Consider the following 25,869-nt stretch of genomic DNA (forward strand, 5'->3'; position numbering starts at 1 on the left):
CCCCCCCCCCCCCCCTTCCCCTCCTCTCCGCTTAGCGTCAGTCTGTCAGAGTAGGGTCAGAGGAGTCAGTTTGCAGAGCGTCCTGTCCTGCTGCTTCGGGGAAAGCGGTGGACTTTGAGGTGTTTGGACAGGTGATCGCTGCGGGCAAACTTCTTTTCGCAGACGATGCACTGGTATGGCTTCACTCCTGAGTGGGAGCGCCGGTGTCGGGACAGCTCGTCAGACCGGGAGAATCTGCCGGAGGAAACCCAGGATGTTACTTATCAAATGTATTTATAAGCATCTTTAGCAATACTTTCCCAATCATTACTTCCAATGTACACTCTGTAATGTAAAACACTGACATTTCACAAAGGAAAAATGAACTATTTCTCTGTCATTTTTAAATACTTCCACCTCTGTGCATAAATCAACGCGTTAGTATATAGCACATATACAAATTAATGGATGCAGCCATGCTTCAAGCTGCCAGATCACATTAAAGCCATGTCAAGCTATTATATGGGGGTAATCTGAGAGGTGTGACGCTATGTATGCACTAGACATACATTTTGCCCTGTGTCTTCTCTGTGAAATTAAAGAGCCCTCCCATATTTAGCTCAACACATGAGCACTGCAAATCCAAGACCAGTCTATTCCTGGCCTGCTCTGCTCTAGTCTCTATGGGCTCCAGTTAGCTTGGCTCTCATGACAGTGAAGGGTTAAGGGGATGTTAGTGTAGTGCCTGTTATAAAGGTGCGTGAGTGTCTGTGAGTGTGAATATACTGGTACTAAGCGCTTGCAAACTCTCATGCACATACAGGGGCGTAGCAGCAATTTCTGGGCTCTGTAGAAAGACATTCTTATGGGCCACTTCCCGCATCCACGGCTATTCATTATTCATCTTTTTGGGCTCTCCTCACATGCATGCATTATGTGAAAATCTATGTATGTATGAGATAATATGAGTGTGAGTATGTATATATATATGTATGCTTGAGTAAGTATACATATGCGTGCTTAGTATGTAGGTGCGTGCTTGAGCATGTACGAATGTGTATGCTATTTATGTACAGTACGTGTGAATAAGTATGTATGTATGTGCGAATAGTACAAGGTTGGGAAGGATGGTTTGGTCAAACAAAGGACTTTCGACCGGAGGATCCGTGTTTGTGTCTTGAAACTTTTGGGACTTTTTTACCTTGACTTAATATAAGACGGAATAATTTTAACTCCACCAAATTCAAAATAAATGGACACAAATTTCAGGAATTTAATTTTTGCTTTCATCCAAAGTGACTTATAATTGCTATATATGTTTGAGATCACACACCTCTGGAGCAACTAGGGGTTAAGTGTCTTGCTCAGGGACACATTGGTTGATGTATCGCAGTGGGAATCAAAGCCAGATCTCCCACACCAAAGGCATGTGTCTTAGCCACTGCGCCATCACCACCACCGTTTACAGACACAACAATTCAAATCTAACTCTTTAACTACTGGAATAAACATTTCACTGGATATAATCATTGGATCAACTTAAATGACTCAACTTTCTTTTACAATATTTTTTTAGAAGACTTTTTTGTGGTAAAGTCCAAACTTTCTTCCAATTAGTGTTACATTCAAAATTACTTTACTAACTACTAATTCTACTCGATTCCATCTGAATCGCCCATCATAGGAATAACATGACTGCAAACAACATCGCAACTCCTCGTCGGCGGATGGTCGCAGTTTAAGATATTGTGAATTCAAACAAAACTGCTTGATTTGGTTTAGGAAAAGATCTTTTTTTCAGGTTTGGGTTAAAGTAAGCTTTATTATTAAGGATGTAAGCTTGCACATGTATGTATGTATGTATGTATGTATGTATGTATGCATGCATGCATGTATGTATGTATGTATGTATGTATGTATGTATGCATGCATGTATGTATGTATGTGTGTATGTATATAAGTAATCAGTTTTAACCTAGGCTACTTCCAATACATATATCTGTGTGTGTCTGAATATATCAGTTAAGCTGTTAAAATCAAATTAATGTGTAACACAGATTTGTTTCCTGGCAGATTTACAGTAGCAGTGGCCGGCTGAAGACATGGAGGCGATAATTCACCGAGTGATAAAGATGTCCCTCACATTTATTTCAAACCGTTTCCACTCTACACATTGATTACACAACCGGCCCATTCATCATTTTAATGGACCAATAAAAAGAAGATAACTGACTGAGCTTAAAAAAGCTGAAAAGCTGAGAAACCCAAAACAAGCACTCAGACGTAAGGACTCACTGGGTTGATTGTTTGGTGTTGAGATCTTTTTAACCTGCATCTCATGCTGACTTGGCCAGTAGTAAGACATAAAGCCAGAGAATATCTGGCTTAATTCAAAGCTACATCTGAGCTTACTTTATAGGTATGATGTTCTTATCACAGGAGCTCGTAATACTCCAAGTAGCACAGATAGTCAGTCACCAAGGTAACAAGGCTAAAACTGGGTTCGTGCCTCTGGCGTTTAGCGGGGTCGGAGCCTTGTGAGACTGTACCCAGACTCAATGGTGCTTTAAGTTAAATGCTAATGTCAATGCTAACATGCTGGTGCTAAGTCAGTTCATTTACCTCTTTCCCAATCTTTTTTTTGAGTGTGTTGGAATGCTAACATTTCCTTATTAGTGCCAAAACAAAGTACAATGTACACAACAAACAGCTAAGGCTGCATTTGCTTATAAACCAAAGTGTTGGCCTGAGTATTTTCCACCCAGCATTGCCATCCCGAGAGCCTGGACACTAGCGTGTCCACAAAGTTATCCTTATCTTAACCATCTTAGGGAGTGTAGATATGCATGACTTCTATTGACATCACTGCAGTATACTTCTAAGGAACAGAAGAATGAAGAATTTGTGTTTTGGAAATGCCTTGTAGCTAGTCCAAGGATGCAACGCTGCTCTGAATTTTCTGTTCTTTGATGTTATTTATGTGTAAGTTAAACAGAGGCATAGTATTGGATGCCTACAGTAGGCTAGTACAGTAGTCAAGCACTAAAGCAACCCTTTCAAAATGTGCAGTTTTTTTTTTACTTGACAGCAGCATCGCTGTCCATTCTAAAATGAGTTATAGTTTACATTACATACAAACTACATTCTCTTTAGGTTCTTCACTTTAAGTGCCCTTTTTAACATAATTTAACACAAAGAAATACAACGAGGGATGAAACCCTTCAGGCAAAATAACTGATAGTCTGTCACATGAATATTACAGATGTTAAAGTCATTAGCAGGGTTTTTTAATATACACCAAGATGCATGTCATTATTAAGATACAAATCTGAAACCACATCAGTCTCTTTCTGCTCTGTACTTTATGTGACTGTACATTTGTTCCTTATGGGATTTGTGCATGCATACACACATACACATATACTGTACACCCTGAAGCTTTATTATATCAACCTCAAGCAGGGACATGATAGAAACCATGTACTCCTATTCTACTGACTGACACTGGGCCTCAGTCCAACTATAACATAAGGCACCGGGGAGGATTTTTCAACAGAACAGGCATTTAGTCTTATGGAGAACCTGGTTGTTTCATTTTTTGGTACATATCATGTGCCAGTTCTCTCTCATACCCCCACCACCTAACTTTAGCTTTATCTTGCTTTATTCCTCCCCTCCTCATCACACTTTCTAAGGTTTTCTCTGCTCCACATGTTCCAAGGAGTTCGTAACTCCAAGGGGTGGCTGGCCCTTCTGTTGATCACTTGAATGTGTTTTTCCCCTGCACCTAAAGTCCTTGGGGCAGCTCGGCTTGGGTGTAGTTCCATGTAAGTGTGGGTGCTGTGGGAAACACATACTCAAGCTTTGTTCTGGCTTGTTAATAAACTGCCAACAGTGAAAATAGCCATGAAAGGTGGGGCTGTCAGGTTGGTAACACACCTGGATACAGTAACAGAGATATTGGCAAGCACACATACTGTACAGAGTTTATCTCTCATCTTTTTTCCCTTGTCTCTTTTGGTTTAGTTAATCATGTCAGCTCAAAGTCCTTTATGTACTGTCACTGTATTTATGAGTGGCTTAATTTGAACTCTGTGTAAAGAGATTTCACATTGATGCATGACAGCACTAATAGATAGCAGATGTTTGCCTCCTACATGCAAAGCTGTACACAAGCAACCATATAACTTCTTTTGACTTGGTTTCCAAAATGGATTTCATTAAACAAGAGGAGCTGGATTCAATTTCTCAATTTGTTCTTTAGCAGGACACTGGATCCTTTCTAGCTCCACAGAGGCTGTTTTCTGGATGACCCAAAACATTTTGCTGTTTCCCAGGAGGATCAATAACATATCCTAACTGACTGAGAGTAAGGTATTTACTCTCTCTTCACATGTCAAATGAGCTCTCTATGTCCAAATTTAATGCTAAATCAACATGTGACAGTTCCGTCACCAGCCAATAACATAGTTTTGTTGTGACGATAAATGCATCAGCTGACAAAGACAACAACCCATCCGTGCCGTGATGACTGCTACCGAGTACACACAACGCACTGTGTTATTACAGCAAACGGTTTGAGCTTGAGCTCAGCCCTGTAATGCAAAACCTGACATGAAAGTTTCCATGCAGGTCAGAGTTGTCTGCAATGATTCCTTTAAGTGTTCATAAGTAACCATAACCATAACCATAAACTACAGCTAAAGAGAAAGAGAGGGATACATGCAGTAAAACCTTAAAAAAGAAAAAGAAAAAGTTTGACAAAGTAATAAATATAACTTGCACTGAGTTACACGAAGGAGTCCAGCCAATGAAATACCACTCCTCTCTACTTCAGAGGGGCAAACACATGGATCTATTTTGAGGTTACAGAGGGTAAGAGGTGCCTGACTCCCCAGCTCACCTTCATTTCCTGGCAAAGAAGGAGAGGAGCAAGGATAGGGCAACTGCATAATTCAGTATATTGCTGCTGTCATGTAAAAGCTGCAGAACTGTTGTTTGAGGAAGGCTGGGGGTATTAATATAATTATTAATATTATTAATATTATTATTATATTTGGAATCTTTACCCTCTCTAAAAATACTCTGGAAGGGTTAGCTTAGCTTAGCATAAAGCATAAAGACTGCAAATGGGAAAACATTTGGCCTGGCTAAACATCTTGTCCAAAATGTCAAACTATCCCTTTAAACGTACCAGAATCAGCATAAGCTTGATGCCATTGCCCATGCTCTCAAAGGGAAAAAAGTGTATTCTACAAATGCATTGAAAACATACATCTAATGTGACCAAAAAACAAATTGTGTTTGCCTTAAGCCAGCTTCTATCAATACATAAGGGTCTAATGACACATCTTAATTTTTGTCCAGATTAACTTAATATTATGTAATGTGTTTACAAATACTTGGATACAAGCCAAGACGTAATGCGCAAAGTGTCACATCTTGCAGGTGGCTGCAGGTGGAGTCCAGCGGGGACTGAGTGCTGTTTCAGGGAGACTGATAAAGTGTCTGCTAAGGCTCGCTGAAGTTATTTGGTTCCTATACATTTGCATTACTTTCCTTACCTAAAGCTAATACATATATTTACCTCACATTTAATCCCAAATCCTTACCATAATTTAACCTTGACGATTGCCCTAACATAACCCTGCCTCCGCCCATGTGTAGAAAGACATGCACACAAGCAGGCACTGGATAAAGGCAATGAGTATAGGACAGAACAGCGAATTAGACAAGTTTGCAGCCAAGGAGTGTGGTTTAAAAATTAATTCTTGGTGCCAGTTAAAAACTTGTACAAACTGAACATGATTCTGCAATAACCACACATCTCTTTGGCACAAATGTGTGTGTGTGTATGTGTGTTTGTATGTGTGTGTGTGTGTGTGTGTGTGTGTGTGTGTGTGTGTGTGTGTGTGTGTGTGTGTGTGTGTGTGTGTGTGTGTGTGTGTGTGTGTGTGTGAAGTGGTTGCAGACAGTAAGCAAACAAGTGTAATAACTGGCAAGGGGCAAAGTCTGCGTGCAGCAAACTTCAAAAGGCGTTCTAATCTGTAACTTAAACCATGGTACACAAACACACAGATAGTGGGGCCAGCATGTAGAAAAGAAAAATAATTGTAACCATCTTGAATAGACTTGTGTCCCTCAATCTGCCCCTTTTCTCCATTCCCTCCCAACCATTATCTATCTATCTATCTATCTGTCTATCTGTCTATCTATCTATCTATCTATCTAACTATCTATCAAACCTCGTAAACATTTAAATTGAATTTTTAAAAATTATTTATGTCCCCATTAAACCTTTTCCCTCTCCTTCACCATATATTTTAAAGTGTTGAGATGAAAATCTAATAATGTAAAGGACTTCTGCCTATTTTCTGCTTCTGTGAAATAGGATGAAAACATTCCAACATGTTTTAGCCCTCAGGAAGGAGTTTAAAAAACAAACAATAAAACCGTTCCATCCGAATGCACTTGGTTGATTAAGATTTGTCCTTTTCTAAAGAGTGTCACAGTATCTTCTTGACCTCACAATAAAGAACACCTTCATCAATGTTAATTGTATTACACATCTATTCAAAGTCTACACACATTTGAAAAGTCAATTATACACGTTTGTCTTCTAATGTCTGTATGAGTCCACAGTAGAAGTTGATAATCTAGGTTGCTGTAATCTTGATCAACCTATAAACACTTAACACTGCAAATGCATTGCATTTAGCTGCACTGTATGTCCTGTATATTTTATCCAAGCATCATTCTAATAATTAATTTCCATTCCTAGGTTGCAATGTGTGTAAGTCTGGAGGTAGAAAGAGTTTTCTAACATAGCTCTAATTTGTCTTTATCTTTTCGGTCAATAACTGCTCTAAGAAGCTTCTTGGTTTTGCTCACCTCCATCCACAGCCGGGCCACGTGCAGGCGAAGGGCTTCTCCCCTGTGTGCCGCCTCAGATGGGCTTTTAGGTGGCTGCTCTTGGTGTACATCTTATTACAGCCAGGAAAAGAGCACTTGTGCATTTTGATGAGGTCTGCTACTGCACTCTTCTGGTACCTCTGACCTCCAACGAGGACCCCTGTAGTTGAGCCTCCACCTAACTCGCCTTCCCCAAGCCCAGTGGGCTTTGCAGCAATGGGAACTGGTGCGATCCGCACAAATTTGGGCGAAACAATGCTTCCGTTTTTGCTTGACCCAGTAAGGTTTGTTGGGGAAAGCAGCTGAGGCACCAAGGCAAAGGTCTGTCCCTGGATATTGACCAGGAGTTGGGCGATTTTGATGTCCGACGGGGCCTGGGTTGGCTGGGATTGGGTTGCTGGCGGTTGGGTTTGCTGGGTGACAGGATCTGATATGGCACTAAGGTTTGGCTCTTGTTTGATTTGTATGGGCTGGATTTGTAGGATTACAGGCACACTGGAGGCACTGGTACCTTCTAATGAGGCTGCTGGTGAACCACAATCCTCCTGTTTGATTGCATTAACGCTACTATTAGAACTAGAACTAGTAACACCCACTGCTGATTGTGAGCTGTCCATGCCAAATGCACATGGTGTATGTTTGGTCTCTGTGTTGAAGGAGATTGGAGAATGAGCGACGGGCACAGTCTGATCTGAGTTCTGTGATGCTAGTTCTCCTGCTAATGTCCTCGTACTTTCTGCCTCTGCATCCTCGGGCATTGGTGACATCGCCTCATCGCTCCCCTCCTCTTCTTTCTCCATTGCCACCACCATGTTCTCCTCAAGGAACTCCTCGATCTCCTCCAAGGTGGGCTGAAAGAGGAGCGCCGCAGGATCCTGCAGCTCATCCAGGAAGACAGGGAATTCGTAACAGTCCTCTTTGGCCTGCTGATGGAGGAGAGTCAACCGCTGCTCCCTCTTGGACTCCCAGGCCAGGCCCATGGGTAAATGAGGGTCAGATGAGGGTGGGGAGGCTAGGCATACAGAGGAAGAGTGAGAGCTGCTGCTGGCATTAGAGCTTATTGAAGTGGTGAGGGAAGTATGTGAGAGGAGGAGGTCCAGCAGGCTGTCTTGACTCTCTCCGCCTGAGGAGCTAGAGCTCCCACTGCTCCTGCTGCTCCTGCTTTTGCAGCTGGAGCTGAGTACATGGCACAACGTGGGAGACGAGGATTCAGGGCTGGAGCAGAGGGAGGAACACGGGCTGGAAGAGTCGCTGAGGTCATCCTCCGAGAGGAGAGGGGAGGAGGAGAGGGTCACCCCTTGGTAGGGGTGGTGGTGGTGGTGGTGGTCGTAGATGCATGCGTCAGTTACCATGATGCCCGGCAACGCACCACCACTGGTGTGGCGTCCGAGGCAGTTGTAGTCAGACCCCGGGGAGCCGGTATAACACAGAAAGGTCTCCTCACCAAGCGGCAAGTGATCCACCATTCCTGTGCGGATGAATGGCAGCTGGACTCTGGTCTGAAGATCAATCTGTTCTGGTGGAGATTGGCTAAATGTTGATGAAACACTTCTGTCTTCTTCCTGCACAAGACAAATGAGTGTGTTCATCAGCTATGGGAATGGGAGAAATTTGTCTTTGAATTGGGCGGCATTCCAACCCAAACTACAATGTTTTTGTATGAAAGGAGACCAATTACTCTGACTTTGTTGATTTTAATTACATTTGAATTAAATCTAACTTTACAGTTAACAGGTGTGTGCACTGGAGCGATCATCACTCCCAGAAAATGCAGCATGACAGAAACAGTTCAGACAGGTCAGTCTAATCTGGGATTAATGTTTTACAAGACCATCCCTGAAGTTTATGTTGTTTCAAAATAAATAAACCAGCAGAAAAGACTGATATTGGTCTTCATGCACTACCTGCTGCTGGTTCAAGAGGTGTGCAGACACTTCAAAAGGAAAGTCAATCACGTGTGAGCAAAGTGGAATTTGAAGACTGTGTGTGTGTGTGTGTGTGTGTGTGTGTGTGTGTGTGTGTGTGTGTGTGTGTGTGTGTGTGTGTGTAAACGCTGCAGCTGCTGGTTCAGACTTCAAGCTGACCATATGGAATCAGGAGTTCCCATTTCTCACCACTTCTAACATTAAAGCCACATGGTTCTGCTGTCATTTTATGATGCGTTTCTACTTATTTCCATCTATTGGTCCTTAGCCTGTTTCTTTTTTGTTTTTTTTGCAATGTTATATAACTTTTGGAAACATTCACATTGATATAGTCTCTATAAAAACGTGCTGCAGACTAATAAGGTGCATTTACACCAAAAAGTTAAAGGTAGTGATTAACAGGGTTATATTTCATCAAGATCAACAGATTTCAATTGGACGATGACTGGAGGATATAGTGTCTATTTTTATTCAGCAAACAGACCATAAACAATAAAACGGATCTACATTTAAAGGGATTAAACATACTAGGCATTAAAAATGACTTCAGAAGAATGCTTAAAAATGCCAATAAAATCCCCTTTAAAACATTAAAAGGCTACTTGTGTGTTGCATGAGCAAAAACAATGAGACTGATGGTGCGCCCCCTTCTGTAAAGAGGGTGCAAAACCTCATGTAGTCCTGGGGAAATAACCAGATTAATGGGATTATCATTATTAATGGTAATACTACCACGTCATTGACTATAGGCTATCACAATCACAGGACGTTAATGACGACTGTTCTATAAATTCTCACTGGTGATGTATCCCACCTTCAGTTAATTATGTAATTACTGATCTATAATTCAAAAATTTGACTCAGATATGGTTTCTTATGTGCTAATGATTTAATAATAATAATAATAATAATAATAATAATAATAATAATAATAATAATAATAATAATAATAATAATAATCATAAAACGTCGGGGATCTGTGGTCTACTGCTGCCGTGCCAGGGCGATACCTCATGGGGAAAAAGTTTAGGAAGAGAGTTTAGGATTAATTTGGCTTGAGTCACCAATTGCCCTATGGTAACCCTGCCACCCTGAAACATCAAAAAGGCTTTGACAGCATGATGCGCTCACCACGCTGCATGAAGAATCTGGTTAACTCGGGATTTAACACCATGACAGCTTGTCAGATCAAAGAAAAACCTAAAAAAGTCCCAATATTATAGTTACACGTGCTATAGATAGTGTGAGGGCAGCAACAGCATTATGCATGGAGCAAATGCGTCGCTAAAAGAGCACATATGTAGTTGCCTTTACGATACACCAAATTCTACAGAGCCACGCATCCTGCTGTAGTCTACTCCGCAAAGGGAGGCAGAATACACACATGCACGAATAGAAAAGCTCTTTTAAATCGCACCAGCGTCCCTTCTTACACTCACTTGTATAAGCGAGGAATCCAAAACTCCGCTCCTCTGCGACGTGCGCTCTTGTCTTGAAAGTAGCTGTCACTGCGTAATAGTGCGTAATGGCAATGTAACTCCACATCACGGTCTTTGCATTGCTGTACGCCTCCACATTTTCTCTCTCACACAGACACACAAACGCACACACACGTTTACACGCACACACACGATCACTCTCTCTCCAGAGGGCTGGTAGTTCGCTTAACCGTCACATGATCGGTGATGGGTATGTTATACCAGTCAAATTAGGGGGTCGGCTCATGAAGGCTCGCCTGCTCGGCGCGCCGCGATTGGCTCTCGGTAGAGGGAGGCCGGCCTCGGGCTCTGGCGTCAACGGAGAGAGGGAGTGAGTGTGTGAGGGGAGGAAGGAGGGAGGATGTGTGAAAGTGAGACCAGGTCATAAAGCCACTTTCATCATACCCTTATAATAACTATCGAGGAGCTGGACACTGTAGGTCATGCAGATTTTCTTTTCTTTTTTTTACACTGTGTTGTTATATTTACATTTCCTTTGGGGCCTCTAGGGAGAGTTTTACTGTATATATGACTAATTGTAATGCCCTGAGGTATAATGTTCTCAACAGGGCTTACACTACCCTCCTTATGTTGCATCATAATTTCATATCATACCATGTAATAGTGGTCTATAGAAATAAATAATTTACATATATAACCTTAAAATGAAAATGTTCATTTATATGGACTAATACATTATTGTATTCAAGTTGCTAAGATACATGTAATATGGAGCAAAAAATAAGGGCACAGATATCAGCTTTTTGGTTCTTAAGAGCCCTCCGCTGCCTCAAAAGCACACTGAGCTATTTGCCTGTTTCAGATGATCGTGGTTGAAAAGGTGGCTGAGTTACTGAGGGAATGAGGGGGCAATTGAGTAGGTGAGGTGTGTTTACATGCTGCCTAATAACATCAGTAATAGAAGTTTTGCTTTCACTCTAGCTGAGCAGCCCTCATATAAACACCGCCGCTGGGCTGAAGTAACTTCACTGGCTCCAGCCTAATTAGATTTGCCAGCATATGTTAGATTACCTTTCCCTGTGTTTGGATAAATGATCCCCTTTCTGCCTGCTTGTAAACATGACGAGTGTTTCAGTGTGCATTTATATAGAGTAGGGAGTCAGTGGCTATTATGCTGTGTAAAAGGATACACACTGTCACACTGAGAAGGTTTGTTTTGCAGTGGACTCTGATACTGCTACTGATATGACTGATACTACTGCTGCTGCTACTAGGGTTGCTATTGATACTTATCCTACTACTAGGCCTAAAACAGGCCTGCTACTGTTAGTACCGCTAAGACTACCAAGACTATGACTGCTACTACTACCCTGCTTGTCTATTAGCCGTCTACACGTCTATACTGCTGGTAATAAAGCTATTGCAGTTACTAAAACTGCACATACTATTACTACTACTACTACTACTACTGAACTGATAGTCCATTGAGGGATTGCACAATAAGTGAGACAATGTGCATGTAAGGATGCTCATGCTGCTGTGTTTGGTTGTATGTATGAAGTCCCGTTCATGCTGCTTTTAGATACTATGTATAATTTTAGTCTTTTCTTTACTACTTTTGGTTACATCCTAAGAATGACGCTCTACGGAATTTTTAAAAGTACTGACCCACAGTACTATTAAAAATGCCGTTGTACAAGTGACAATGACAATGCAGTTATATTCTACAGCTGCTGCTGTAAATAACAAAAAAAAGGTTGGCAAAGATTTCCACAAATTGTTCATCGGTATGTCAGGTCTAGCCCACGGTCAGACTCAAAGCCCCTCCTACGTGGGAACCACCACGTACGCGCTTGATAAGACGGCTAGGTAACCAGCCTCGGATGTCCTAATGCTCTTGTTTTGAAGAAAAAGGCTCAAAGAATGACAATTTAATGTGCTTTTAACCCTTTGTTGAACAAAGAGCTCCATCGAGTAAAGGAAATGGTTCATGAAGCTTCATCTGGCCATTACCATAACTAGGCAACTTTGTTTTGCCTCTTTGGTCAAGGTTGATGCTAACCAGCTTCACTTTTCCCAGCAGCTGGGTAGCAAGACACAGGAACTTTACTTGTGTCTTGAGTAAACCTACGCTGTACATTAACTACCACATGAAAACTTTACTGCTAATTTCCGCTCCGATCGCCAACAGCTGTCTGCACTGAGTGCATCCGCCATCACTCTCTCCCTCTCGCTCAACCCCACGCTCGCCACGCTCACACCAGGACTGAGCTCAGAAATTTGTTCAGTTTACTGTCACATTTCGCCACCTTGTACTTGCAAAAACAAGCAGCTGAAGTAAAAGTCCTGTCACAAAACTAGAGCCAAACATTAGTGCCATATCAGATGCTTTGTAGACAGATACACAAAAAGTGCTGCAAGTTTGTGTAACAAATTTAAAAAAGAGAGCTTGAGAGAACTCGCCTTTCTTTCTTACCATATTGTTGGGTGTGGTCGAAAAACAACAACAATCTGATGTAAAAAAATATGTGAAAGAGTGGAGTTTGAGACAGAAGTGTCTGATCAAACTGTAATACATTAATTGGACGCTTGAAAAGAGCTATTGTTGGTGTCATGACCTACTTTGACAAGTGTAAATGTCTGCTGTGAAAAAAGCCCTTGCAGTAACTTTATGATTCCCACCAGTGTCCCTGCATTGAGTGTACCTGATGTGATTTTATCTGTGATACAATTTTTGAGCTTAATTGTTTCCCATCTCAATACATTTGCTTTCCCCACAAATGAAATGGACCACAGCTCATTTACTACAATCTCAGCCTCTCTCAGTTGATTCTGAGCTCCTTCCCGTAAGCTTGTTGGTTACAAAGTGCTTAAAGAGAAGCAGGGCGGCTGCTGTTCACTGCATCCAGTCAACACTTCTCTGTTTTCCCACACAGATTACATCTCAGCTCACATCAATAGTCAGCTTGTTAAATATATTAGGACGTCCTGGTATCTGGTTAGGCTTGGCTCTACAGGAGTTATCTCTGTGACCAATTTAAGGTCCATAGATATATATGTTGGGTCTAATTTGATGTTATGTTTGAGGAAATGCAGGGTTCTTACTGATTACCAACTAACAGTCTAATGAAGTCCACAGAGGTTCTTCTCTCTGCCCAACAAACTAATTGGTTTTGGCTGCTCTATTCAAACTCACAAACCCCTACACTCATGAATATTATGTAAGACACAGATGGACTTAATGAGTCAAGTTCATTTATTTCCTCTTGTAATGCTTGCAATGTGCAAGTGAATTAGGGGGAAAATGTGCACTTCTTTGGTGCATTTTTCAAGGTTGTAACAATGACACCTCTCACCAAGAAAGATATACTTTCTAGTATAAGTAAAAGTTTCAGTAAATGTTTCTTATCCATGGACAGGGTGGCCATCACAGACATTGAAAAAATATAGATATAATTGTGAAATGGGATTTTGGCAATAGTGGCAGCTGGGTCTTTGTTGTGAGATTTTAGATTGCATCCCCCTTCCTAAATTTACCCCTCCTAAACTGTAACCAGCTTCAGCCTCACCAGAGAGCTATTTCTCAAAAGCATAATTAAGAAAACCAGAACACTTTGTACAACCTGTTTTTTTTTTTTTTGCATTTCACGTTGGCCAAGCCAGGCAGAGGAGGTGAGACTGGGTAAGTAAATAAATCAATGCATGTTCCTAGCTTTCATCAAAAAAAAACCAGAGTGATCCCAGATTTACTGATGTTGAAATGGAGAATACCCACTGCTGTCAAAGTAAAACATGTAACAAGTAAAAAATTAAACATGCTGTAATAAAATAGAAAAACAGGGCAGGCAATAGCAAAGACTGAATGCGTACGTTGCGTAAAAATGTACATTTACTGACTACTGTACTTAACTTAAAATACTCAACACAGCTTTTCTTCTTTACGACAGCTCAAGTTCTTTTGCATCGGACGTCTACACACATTTATACATAATGGCCGAAGCTGCCACGCAAGGTACCACTTGCTCATCTGATGAACATTCACACACCGATGGCGCAGTATGGGGAGACATTCGGGGTCTTGTCTTGCCCAAGGACACTTCTACATGGGACTAGAGGGCCAGGGATCGAACCACCATTCCGCCTGGCAGGCGACTGCTCTACAACCTGAGCCACAGCAGCCCAGTGAACTTTCATTTTGCATACAATAACAGTTGCACACTATTAGAAAAATTATGATACACATGTTTTCTCTGAATATTATTAAAACTGTTTGCATAACAATACCATATTATACTGATCACTCTGAACTAAATAACCATGGGGCCGTATGTCCTTGTGAAAGGCACAGGATGTTTTTTGGGGGCAGAGCGGAGGAGATTCCCAGACCCAATGAGATAAACTGACAACATCGACTTTGTTATGGCTTTGTCTCAACATCCACTTAATATAAATAAGTGGCTGTACAAAGCTTCCAGGTAGGCATCAGTACTATTCTGTAGTGTGGGAACTGTCTCCTTGTGTTCACAAGTAAAAATGAACTTTTGCTATAACTTCATTCTATTCTCGATAATGAACTTATTCTACCACACAATTTGCCTCAGTGAGCAGAAGCTTATGTTCCTCGTAGAATTTATCATGAAACTCTATTACATTCATTAATCAACAATGCGACCATGAACTGTATATAATGCGCACATCTGTCTCTCTCATTGTCTTTCACTGCTCACTTTTAAAGCAAAGTTTACAACTTTTTTACAAATAATCCGCTTTATGTTTTTGTAAATTTGAAGATAAAAAAAAAAAATATAAGACAATTAAATGTACTTTACACAATGTATTAATCAGTAGACAGTAGCAGACAAGTGACTGAATAAAAGTCAGAAAACATCCTCCTCCATTTCCTCCTCTCCCTGTAGTTTTATAAATGTACAGCACACACTAGAGTGTTACTGGTCTACCAAAAACCGGAAACCTAATAACCACAAATTAAGTGCTAACAATGGCGAATAAGATGCACATGGAAGAGTACCATTTATATAAATAAACTAGTATAATTATGGAAACACAGGTGTATGTAGGACTTTGTATGCTTCTTTTTAATGAAATTAAGTCATGGCTAAATACATCCAGGAAAACTGGAAGATCGTGGCTTAATCCACTATCTAGGTTTTGTGTAATCGCCCCCAGCTGATCCAGACCCGTGCAGCTTTACAGTAAACCCCGCCACATAAACAGGAAGCTGCAGCAGTACCTGAGTGATTGGATCAGGTCTTTGGCTGAATTTACACTGCTGTGTCAGAGCCGATTATTACCCCTGAACTGATAGCATAGAAATCTGATTCAGGGTTGTTGTTTTTTGTGTTGATGGCTGTGACCCGATCTTTGCCAGAGCAGTGGAGAAAACTTGTGGCCTGTTATGTTTTGCTTTTTCCCCTGAGATGCTAAAAATACATTTCCAAGAAAAGGGTTTTTTTTGTGAAAGATTGCATTTATTACAGGACACTTAACCCTTTGCCTAAAGTGGCTGTTTTTGTCAAGTACCCAACATCCGCACGCATGCACCCACACACACGCGCACACACACACACACACACACACACACACACACACACACACACACACTCTATTTTCAGACAGTCCCCTTGAGAATTCCACTGTACCAACAGCAACTTGAAATATTTATAAAAACCCATCTTGTTTTTTGGGAACAAAGATTCCCTCAGAGAATTACGCAAAGAGTTTTAAATAAAGCTGCAAAGAACCCTTCCCCCTCCAACCAATCACTACCACTGTCACCAACACAACACTCACTTGTACAAACACCCCCCTTCTGAGTCTAACGCACGTCTTAGACAGCTTAGTTGGCTTTTAGTTACACAGGCAAGTCTCATCCTATTTGATGGATTAAGTGTGCTTGCCTTTTGACTACATCCTGACTCGCATTCAAGGATGTATTGGAATAATTCATACAGGGCCACGGTTCAGAAAGGACTCTGTAGACTTTTGCTAACCCTGAATTGCATATTTACATAATGATTTTGCGTGTGTATGTTGAAACTATGCAAAGCATAAATCTGCTTACTTTAAATTAGAATCTGATTACCAGGTTGTTTTTTATCTTATTACAGATATATTATTATTGTCAGCATATATGTGTTGGCCACTAAGTCTCAGGAAATTGCTATTTTCTGCTATTTCATTGCAGAAAATTGACAGATGATATCCATTCCATCTATTTGTTGCTGCTTATCCAGGTCTTAGTTCCAGTGGTAGGACATCCTTCTCCACCGCCACTCCGTGGTGTTTCCAGGCCAGATGGGCTATATGATCCAGCCAGGGTGTTCTGCACTTTCTTCAAATAAGATGTGCCTAACTCTACGTGCCTGCACATAGAGTTGTCCAAGATATGCCCCAATGAAATGCCCAAACCCACATAACTGAGATGGTTAAAAAATCCAATTTCTAGCATGACACATAAGAAGCATTCAACAATAGTGGTGGCAAAACTAAAAATTAGTCTTAGTATTTTTTGGAACAATGGGTGATTTCAGAGAGAGATACACAAAATCAGAACTCTAATTTCCAGATAGCAAGTTTCCATCTTGCAAGCTAAAATTACACATTTCATCATTATTGTTATATATTTTAGCTATCTTATTAACATTAACCCATGAGTTGGTTTAAAACTATTTACCAACCGGCTCTTGTGAACATGAACCCTTGTAAATGGATAACATGCGATTGATGGCTACATACAGTACATCAGAATCAGAATCAGCTTTATTTGCCAGGTATGAGAACAGATACGAGGAATTTAGCTTCGAATCGTGTTGCTCACAATGCACTTACTCATACAAAACAAACAATATATTCAACTAGTGCAAAGTATGCAGGAGTTAATTATTAGTTATTATTATAAAGGTATTACATGACAAAGTGAACAGTATGAGCAGTATGAACAGCTCTGAAATAGAGAATGAGAATGATGAATAAATATTAGGTGGAACCAGCAAACAGACTGATTAGAGCCAGTGTTGCTGGTTTATTGCACAGGAATTGAACCCGGCACTGTGAGTCAGAAATCAGCTGTTCATCAGAGTCTGTTGGTTTTGGCATCCAGTTCTCTGTAGCGCCTACCATGATATTGCTGACAGACTGCAGACTCAGGCTACATGTCCCAGGCAAAAGAAAAGTTTCCATTGAGCTCAATTTTTTTTTTATCAGGATTTTATCTTCTTTTTGTCATCATGATACCAGATGTCATCTGATTTAACCCTTGGTGGTGTCATATTTTTGTTAGACAGCCAATATTCCCGGGTCTGTTGGACCCACTATATTACCAGGCTTTTAAATCAACACAGCCATAACAATTTAATTTTGTAAAAATACTTAATAGATGTTTACTTTAGCTCAATTGCCGATGATATATATATATATATATATATATACCATGATGTATGGTTCATATTTGCCATTTGTGAGATCACATATGATCATACGACCCTTTTCGTTGTTTGTGAGAAAACTGAGGAAGTTTGAGTTCGGATTTTCGAATCATTATTGGTGCTTATTTCTGAGAACTTGATTAGAACAGGTGAAAGTCCTTGACATGTTAAAAACTGGGTACCGTGTGCAGTTATTGAAATTAGCTATTTTTTATGTTCTTCACAGAAAATGAGCCATGACCAATGAGTTTGAGTTAGAAGAAATAATAAAAAGCATATTTTTTTCTTTTAGCAAACATTGAAACAGGTCCCAGAGACACCATCCAGGGGTTAATGCAATGTACTGATATGAGTGTTACTGTAATATGTGACTCTTGTTGCAAGATGACAGCAGATGTAGCAACACATGAAACTTTGGTCAGAAGTGAGTCCAAGTTTGTTCCAAGGTTAAAGAGTGAGAGAGAACGCAAGAGAGACTGGTTAATGAACTATGACTTCAGTCACAATGACGCACATGTTATGTGATAGAGTTCACTGTCCCACATCACGGTCATTTTGTACATTTGTGTTTCTGTGACGATGGCGGCTTCTGTTCTTTTACTTTATGTCCATGCATCCTGCACTTATTTACTCTTCTTCCCTTTTCATTGGTTTAACTTATAAAAACACATCCAGGCCAAAGTTCTAACCTGCCTTTTGAAGTTAGGAACCAATTCTGTTGTCAACAAAGCTCAGCCATCAAGCTATTTTTTGGCAAAACCTGTCTACCTACACACAGATCCTGAAACGTTTCTCATATTGTCATTGTTTTTTTTTTTTATACATCCAACTATCTTTTATCTCCCACAGCAGAATTCTCTCCCACGGATTTCCTCAGGCTATGTTCACAATTTCTTTGCTTCTTTTTTTGACAAGAAACAGTTAGATAAGGCGCTTTTGTCGTGAATAAAAGGTGGCTTTATTACAAAAAGCAGCAGACAGCACCTTTTGTTGCAATAACAACAGCTACAGCTACAGTATCCGAGCTAGAGCGCTGTGTGCAGCGCTGCTAACGTTACATAAAAACAAAGCGGGTTCCCTGTACAGGGAGCACCCTGTCATGCCGTATATATCTGCTGCGCCGACTCCTTTTTTTCTTGTTGTGGTGAAGGCGACAGGTCTGGCTACTCCGCTTGTCATTGGTCGGTTGTCAAAAAAGCGCTTGACGCTGGGAATTGTTTTTCAAGAAAAGTTTTTTTTTTAACTTCAAAAAGACGCTTCTAGCTACAAAAAAGAAGTTGGTGGTGGTGTTTAACCCTTGTGTTGTCTTCCCGTCAATCATGAAAAAAATTGTTTTTTCAACAATATTTGTGCTTTTTCCCACATTCTTTTCACTTTTTCAATGTTGTGGGTGAGTTTTTCTGGACATTTTCAGCGCTAGTTTCCACCGCCCATTTTTTGTGACAAACTAAATTAAGTGAAAACGGGCCAGTTTTAACCAAGGACAACACAAGGGTTAAAAAAGCGCTCAGGACTTGAAAACACAGTTTTGTCCATAAGAGTACAATGTTAAAGCACAGACTGTGTGTTAATGGACGGAGCGTGTGTGACATCACCCAACGGTTTGTGGAGATCTGCTATCCGTTGTCGAGTTTGCTGTTACGGTCGCAGCCATCCTGGTTTCAGATGTGACAATTTTAGACGAGAGGGGGGAACCCTAACACTCTACGCTACACACTTTCACTGGCAATCACATCATCGCCACGCCCTAAAACACCCCCTGCTTAATCGCCGACTTTGAAATCAACAAGACCATAATTCAAAAAAATTAACAGCATTCTCAGTTGCAGAAGACTTAAAATTAACGATTGAGACCATGAACTCATTATGTAAATGTTTACTGAGGTTATAAATAAAGTGAGAAGTGGGTCACTTTCTTGCATACTTCTACAAAAACCGACCTCCTTTTGCATGTGTCGCCCCCTGCTGGAATTCAGATAGAATGCAGGTTAAAGGCACTTCCGCATTTGCGGGACTTCGCAGAACCGGATGCTTTGTCCATTAATATACAGTCTACGTGTAAAACAGATGCTGGCAGATTAAAAAAAAAGTGTGAACATATCCATGGTGAAAATTTACCAAATGCAAGGCCTGTGTAAATGAGTTACTCACTATTCAACCTGATATTTGAAATCAGATACTCCATTTAGAGGAACTAATGGAGCAGGGTCATCTCTCTCTGTGTGAGTGGGTGTTTGATAAATACCTGATGCTAATGTGGGGAAAAAAGTAGTTCACTCAGACACAAACCCGAAGGATGGCACCAAAATATGCTAAATCCCCATAATGCCTGCTAGGAGATTAATGTCTTTTGCTTTGTTGTCTCTGCTACTACTGGCTGGTGGCCAACTGGATCAGGTGCACAAAAGGCTTTTTTTGGCTTTTATTTGTCTGCATTTCTCAGTCCACAGATTATTAATGAAGTGGAAGCAAGTATGACAAACAAGTAGTTTCACATAAAAATGAGTTCTTGACTTTTCCTAAATACCACAATAGTAAAAGTATGACAACCATTTTTTTTATGCAAAGCTACCTGGACAACACAAATGTTACTGGAGTGCTAGCTGAATTTAATTGTGATTCTGTGAGAACTCACAGATTAAGATGTTCTTCTTTTAATCTTCCCCTTAACATTTAAAGGAATGTACATGTACTGTGTGTGCTCAAATATGGTTTCTGGAAAGAAAATAAAGGATAAAATATGAATTACTAAACAGACATTAATTAAGAAGTTCCCTATACTTTTAGAGTTACGCAGCACGTTGGCCAGGAGTCCTTCTCGATGCCTTCTGTCTCAAACATCTCTCTCAGATAAGGCCGAGGATGACTGGGAATGTCTTGCTGCTTGTCTGCCGAATCTCTGGGATCTACGTTTTCTTCAGTTTCCATCATGTGGCCATCCATACTGTCATGTACTAACGTTACCGCCATCAAGCCACAACGATTTCCCGCCGAATATGTTGAGTCATCTTGTAATTGTGCGTCAAGTGCAACGCATATTCCCATTCAATTAGATTGAATTCGGTATTGATGAAGGGAAAAAGAATAACGGTAAAGTAGAAAGAAGATATTTGTGTTGTAATGTAAGAACTAAAAGTAAAAGATCTGCCCAAAAATAAATAGTAAAGTTAAGTAAAAACATTCTGAAAAATGTACTTGAGTACAGTAACAAAATACAATTACTTTGTCATTGTACTCTAGTAGATATCCCATCTCTGCCAGACAACTACCCACACACACACACACGCGCAAGTAGTAGCCTTCAGGTACACTATCGCAAAGAGCGCACAGTGCTCACAATCTAATAGGGTACAGATACGTATGCAAACCACTAGATTAAACACGGTGCATTACCATTATGAAAAAGTGTGAAAAAAAATATCCTACCTACAATTTATCAAGGTTGATAAAAAATATAACAGCCGTTCCCATGGTGCCCCTTGTACGTTAGGCAATCGGCTGCACAACATGTCATTATTAAACGAGCAAACTCAACTACCTATTCCACTTCTCTTGCTCCTCCTATGGGGAAATTACAATTTAGCTCCTCTGTTGTGAAACGAAGAGGGCGCTTTTTTTAATGAGAATGATTTCTACTTAGTTGCTGGATATATTTCCCCACATTGTGGGATCCGTAACAGTCTCACATCAAAAGTTGTCATCAGCCCCTCCTGATGTAGGCCTGTAGTCTGGTTAAAGAAACTGTAACCTCCGGGCATCATGTCCGAACAGACTGACAGGTCAGTGGAAAGTGGAACCAGAGCCATTTAAAGGGGACAGCTCCTCGGAGGGAACAAGCTCATTAAAGCAAAAAGCGTGACCTTTTTTTCAAGCAGTCAAAGCTGCTGCTGCTGCTGCTGCTGCAGTCCCCCAGGGACCGAGCACACATAGCCCATGCCGTAATCCATCAATGCCCACAGTTGTGTATAGACCACTGGGGGATGCAAAATGCACACTGAGCAGCTACACTGACAGTTAAACATATCACATTTTGCATTGCATTTGTTTTATAGTTCATATACTATTCGTGTGCCAAATTAGCTACATTATTTCTTGTTAACCATACAACAGTACAAAAACTTTGTCCCCCAAGATGCATTGCCAATGTAGAAAATAAATGTAACATTTCATAACTTTTTTCCTGTTTAATTCTACCATCTTCCCTGTGGTGCCTCACACCAGATTTATTCTATGGGCAATGGAAGCTGGGAAAACAGTTGTGTAAATTTTGACCAGTGACCACGCAAAGCCTCACTTTGCATTTCTGACACATGACAATGTCTTCTCTACCTGGCACATCCTGCATGGGCCTTTCACTGAGAGGACAGGGAAGTGGTCAATCCTGTCATACCTCATATGATCCACTGGCCTGGGGACTTCTGGCTGTTAATCACTTTTTCTGCCGTGTGTCTTGATACACCAAAAAAACAGAAATTCCCTGAAAACATGTGCACACTGGTAAATTCATCAATAATACACATTGGAGAGTAATATAAAAAGTAATCAATGTCGCACACCTTTCTCCTACACAATATCTAGTAGAGAACGGACCTCAAAACAAGTATATGTGTGAGTGATTAGCCCTGTTTTATACCCTAATATGGGCAATATATCCCCCAGGAAACAGGCATTTGATGCCTGATTGTCAAAGTCATGAGAAGATCATTTCTAAAATTTCCACAAGAATATGTAAAACTAACTATTTTGTGAAAGAAAATCATAGTAAAATATCACAATCGTGAAAAATATAACAACACTTACCTCGTGGCCAATGTCTTTGTTCACGTATGCTGCCATTTTGGATTTTGGACTGTTGGCATAAAGTCACATGACCTGAATACTAACCCATCAACCCATCAGTTTTTCTCATCAACAACCACATGATGCCCCTCCCCCCAAATGCTACTACCGTTACAGCCTGTGAAATTACGATATCCCCAAGATACAGAAACGCTTTGAGGGTGAGATAAGAGAAGTGGGCAGCCAAAGCCTGGCGCCCAGACTATGGCGCTCTATAAATATAAATATATATATATATATACACATGTGTATATAGATATATATATATTGTGTCCAGCCCTTCCTTAGAAGCCATGGGCTGAGAGGGTTCATTGCATCACTTTTTGGTTAAACCTTAGGGATATTACCTTTAAAAGGCATGACCTTTTGCTGCTGGGATCTACTATGCTCTAAAAAGTACTAATACATTCAGTCATCATCACCATTGTTTTCCAAAACCACCCAAGACAGAGGCTGCAGTGTTTAGCATCGCTGTCAAGGCTACTGCCATGCTCCACAGAGAATATAATGCCTCCAAGTCCTGGGTCTGTAGTCCTACTCCAAACCGTTTACAGACACAGAGAACAAAGCTTTGCCTTCACTCAAACTGCAAAACAGGGGTATTAAGTATCCCCTTCCTCCTCTATCTGTTCTCAGTCTAAAATAGTTTGCTTCTGTATGTACACGATGGGGGCCAACTCGTGATTTAATGGCTTTAAGTTATGTCTCTGTCTGTCCAGACTCCAGTGACGGGAAGAGACCAGAGGGATTTTGTGATGAGGAAAAAATGTGTTGTCAAACGCTGGACTGCCTGCTCACATTGAGATGATCAGTTGTGAGTAGATTTAGGAGACTTCACTGACATGAGAAAAGGACAATAAGATGCAATGCTGTCAGTATAGTTGTAGCTGCGCCGGTGGCAGAGCCTACCTGGCATTTAGTGGGTAACTTCATCCAAACTACCAGCTCATATTACCATGAGTGTTGTCTCTGTAGCAAGAAGGTGCAGCAGAATTTGTACTGCAGCGTCATACCCAAAACTGTTACCCAACACAACCTCTTCAATGGCAAACAATGTTTAAATGTTGTCGTTGAGATGTAGACAATTAAAAGAGCAGTTCTACTTTTTTGGATGCACCCCTATTGCTTTCTTTTGGAGAGTTAAAAAGATGATTGATACCACTCTCATATCACTGCACCAAATATGAAAATAGAGCCAGAGTTTGATTAGCTTAGCTTAGCACAAAGACTGGAAGCAGGGTGTGTCACAATTCAGAGACAAAAGAACCCATGAGCACAACTCACAAGGGAAAGGTAGAACCAAAGAGTCTTTACTTAATAAGGACGCAAACATCCAGACAAGCAACAGCACGAAGGTATCCGACTAAGTCAAAACTAGGACAAGAACATCAATCTTAAACCTGGACCGCTAAGGCATGAAGCACAAAGACAATCTGGCAGAGGTCTGGTAAAAGTGACTCCTCATTATACTGGGGAGCTAATGAGGGAATGGAGAACAGGTGAGTGGGGAGAATGAGCAGGTGAAGTCAATCTGCTGATGGGAGCGGCAGGGTTGGAAATGACAGCAGAGTTAAAAAAGTATAAATAAGCAGATTATTGTCCAAAAGCTTAATTATGCATAACGTCAAATCTAGTTACCTTGCACAGCAGCTAGATTCTGGCGATTGAAGTTGGCGATAGTTTAGAAAGCCGTCATAAAGAAAGAGGAAGGTGACGGACATCCAGCTGAGAGTAAAGGACATCCTGCGGAATAGCGGAAATAAAACATTTCGATATAGACTAGGCTTCAAGTCATTTTTTTGTCTGAAATACCAGCTTACCGGACCGATCGGCATGAAAAGCGCAGTAAGATAACTGTTGTTGTGATTTGACGCTATGTGAATACAATTGAATTGAATTGAACATTAGGTGGCAGGCTTTGGTCACTTTGTATGAGCATCTTCAGTCCGCTTGGGAAGAAACCGTCAAGTCATGGCAGGGGAGAGGGAGGGACATGCATAGGTACCCAGGGCCCCCATTTGAGGAGGGCCCAAAAATATGCTGGTATGAGAAGCTTTGGATGTGGGGAAGGGCCCATAGATAATTACTTTCTGCAGGGCTACAAGGGTTGTATACACCGGGAGTCAGGTATAATGCTTGTTGGAGAATGGGAAAGTGTCCTTCATTTGGATTTGTTTTCCTAAAACATGTGCATACAAAGACATTTCAGTAATAACTCAAAGTAAAGACTGAGATACTCTCTCTAAAACTATCTCCAACTCAGTTTCTCATCTGCCACCGTCCTCCCTTCAAACAAACTAGTCTCTGGATCCTCTCCTCTGCTCTTTGTCCTTGTCCATACTTGTATCCTTCCGCTTCTCTCTTATGGCCTTGTCCATTATTTTTCTTTCTATCTCCCCCTCACTGTCCTACACCTTCATCTCTCTTCTCTTTACTCCCACCTTCTTTGTCTATTAGGTAAAAAATCCAGTCACCAGCAACTTAAACGCTCATAAAAACACATTAAATGACCAATGCTCCAAACTGTATTACTGTATAAGTGTTCAGACAGCAAGGTTGCATTTTGCAAGGCGCTGGAGTCTGAACTATTTCTTAGTTATGCTTAGTGATTTCCTTTTTGTTTCTTTCCTTTGTTTTTGTTTGTGTACACATTCAATTTGGAGTTGCTGGTTGGTGTATCTATTTACTCTACTAGACAAAGTCAGGCTAGCTGTTTCCCCTGTCTTCCAGTCTTTATGCTAAGCTAAGCTAACCAGCTGTGGCTTCATGTTTAGAAACCAGAAATGCGAGTGGTATTAATCTACTCCTTTAACAGAACTTTACAATAACGAAGTAAGCAGGTTTTGTACCATTTTCAACTATTCCTTTAAAAGAAATTGATTAAAGGGTTTACAAAGCGTATGACTGAGCCGATTTTGGCCATGTTTCTCTTTGGTGTAAGTTCTCCGTCCACAGCGCTTCTCATCTGTGAGAGAAACAACAAGCGCACAAACCACAAAAAGCTGTTTTATTGAGCAGCTCAGCAGTGAGGTAAGTGGAAAAAACCGAAAGGCTACTTTTGTTGTTATTGAATCTTTGAAAATGCACAACACAACACAATTACGTCTCCTTGATTATTTACTCAACGTTCATTTGTGACAGTGGAATCCGTCTCCTTGAATCAAGCAGAGTCATTCCAACAGTCTTGTAACTCATCACATAGCCTTGGTGAGCTAAATGTAAACCTGTTCCAGTCAATGTGTGAGGAAACCACTTTGGAACATGCACAAAACCCTCAATATACTTGGTTTGAGACCACGAGTTAAAGCAATTTTCTTGAAATGTGTTGCA

The 25,869-nt window shown here is 40.7% G+C and overlaps 2 protein-coding genes across 2 annotated transcripts in view; both read right to left on the reverse strand.

Moving 5' to 3' along the window:
* Positions 1-8: 8 nt before the first annotated feature.
* Positions 9-10,500, reverse strand: LOC117947236 (Krueppel-like factor 15). Its single transcript, XM_034875932.1, has 3 exons — positions 10,256-10,500; positions 6,871-8,453; positions 9-234 (listed from the first exon to the last, which is right to left on the reverse strand). The coding sequence occupies exons 2-3, from the start codon at positions 8,355-8,357 to the stop codon at positions 66-68; spliced, it is 1,656 nt and encodes a 551-aa protein (XP_034731823.1). The 5' UTR covers positions 8,358-8,453; positions 10,256-10,500; the 3' UTR covers positions 9-65.
* Positions 10,501-24,840: 14,340 nt separating this feature from the next.
* LOC117947235 (copine-9-like) overlaps positions 24,841-25,869 on the reverse strand; it is a 79,609-nt gene continuing 78,580 nt past the window's right edge. Inside the window, exon 21 of the transcript XR_004657193.1 lies at positions 24,841-24,959. The gene's annotated coding sequence lies outside the window, so the exon portion shown is untranslated. The remainder of the gene's footprint in view (positions 24,960-25,869) is intronic.

This window comes from Etheostoma cragini, chromosome 7 (genome assembly GCF_013103735.1).
Source record: "Etheostoma cragini isolate CJK2018 chromosome 7, CSU_Ecrag_1.0, whole genome shotgun sequence".
Classification (NCBI taxonomy): Eukaryota; Metazoa; Chordata; class Actinopteri; order Perciformes; family Percidae; genus Etheostoma; species Etheostoma cragini.

What these genes read in the sequence shown, in the direction of transcription:
- LOC117947236 (XM_034875932.1), bottom strand. Translation starts at nt 8,357, where the DNA reads ATGGTGGATCACTTGCCGCTTGGTGAGGAGACCTTTCTGTGTTATACC. An exon ending in TGGCCCGGCTGTGGATGGAG is followed by an intron (nt 235 to 6,870) that starts GTGAGCAAAACC and finishes TTCCTCCGGCAG; the next exon opens with ATTCTCCCGGTCTGACGAGC.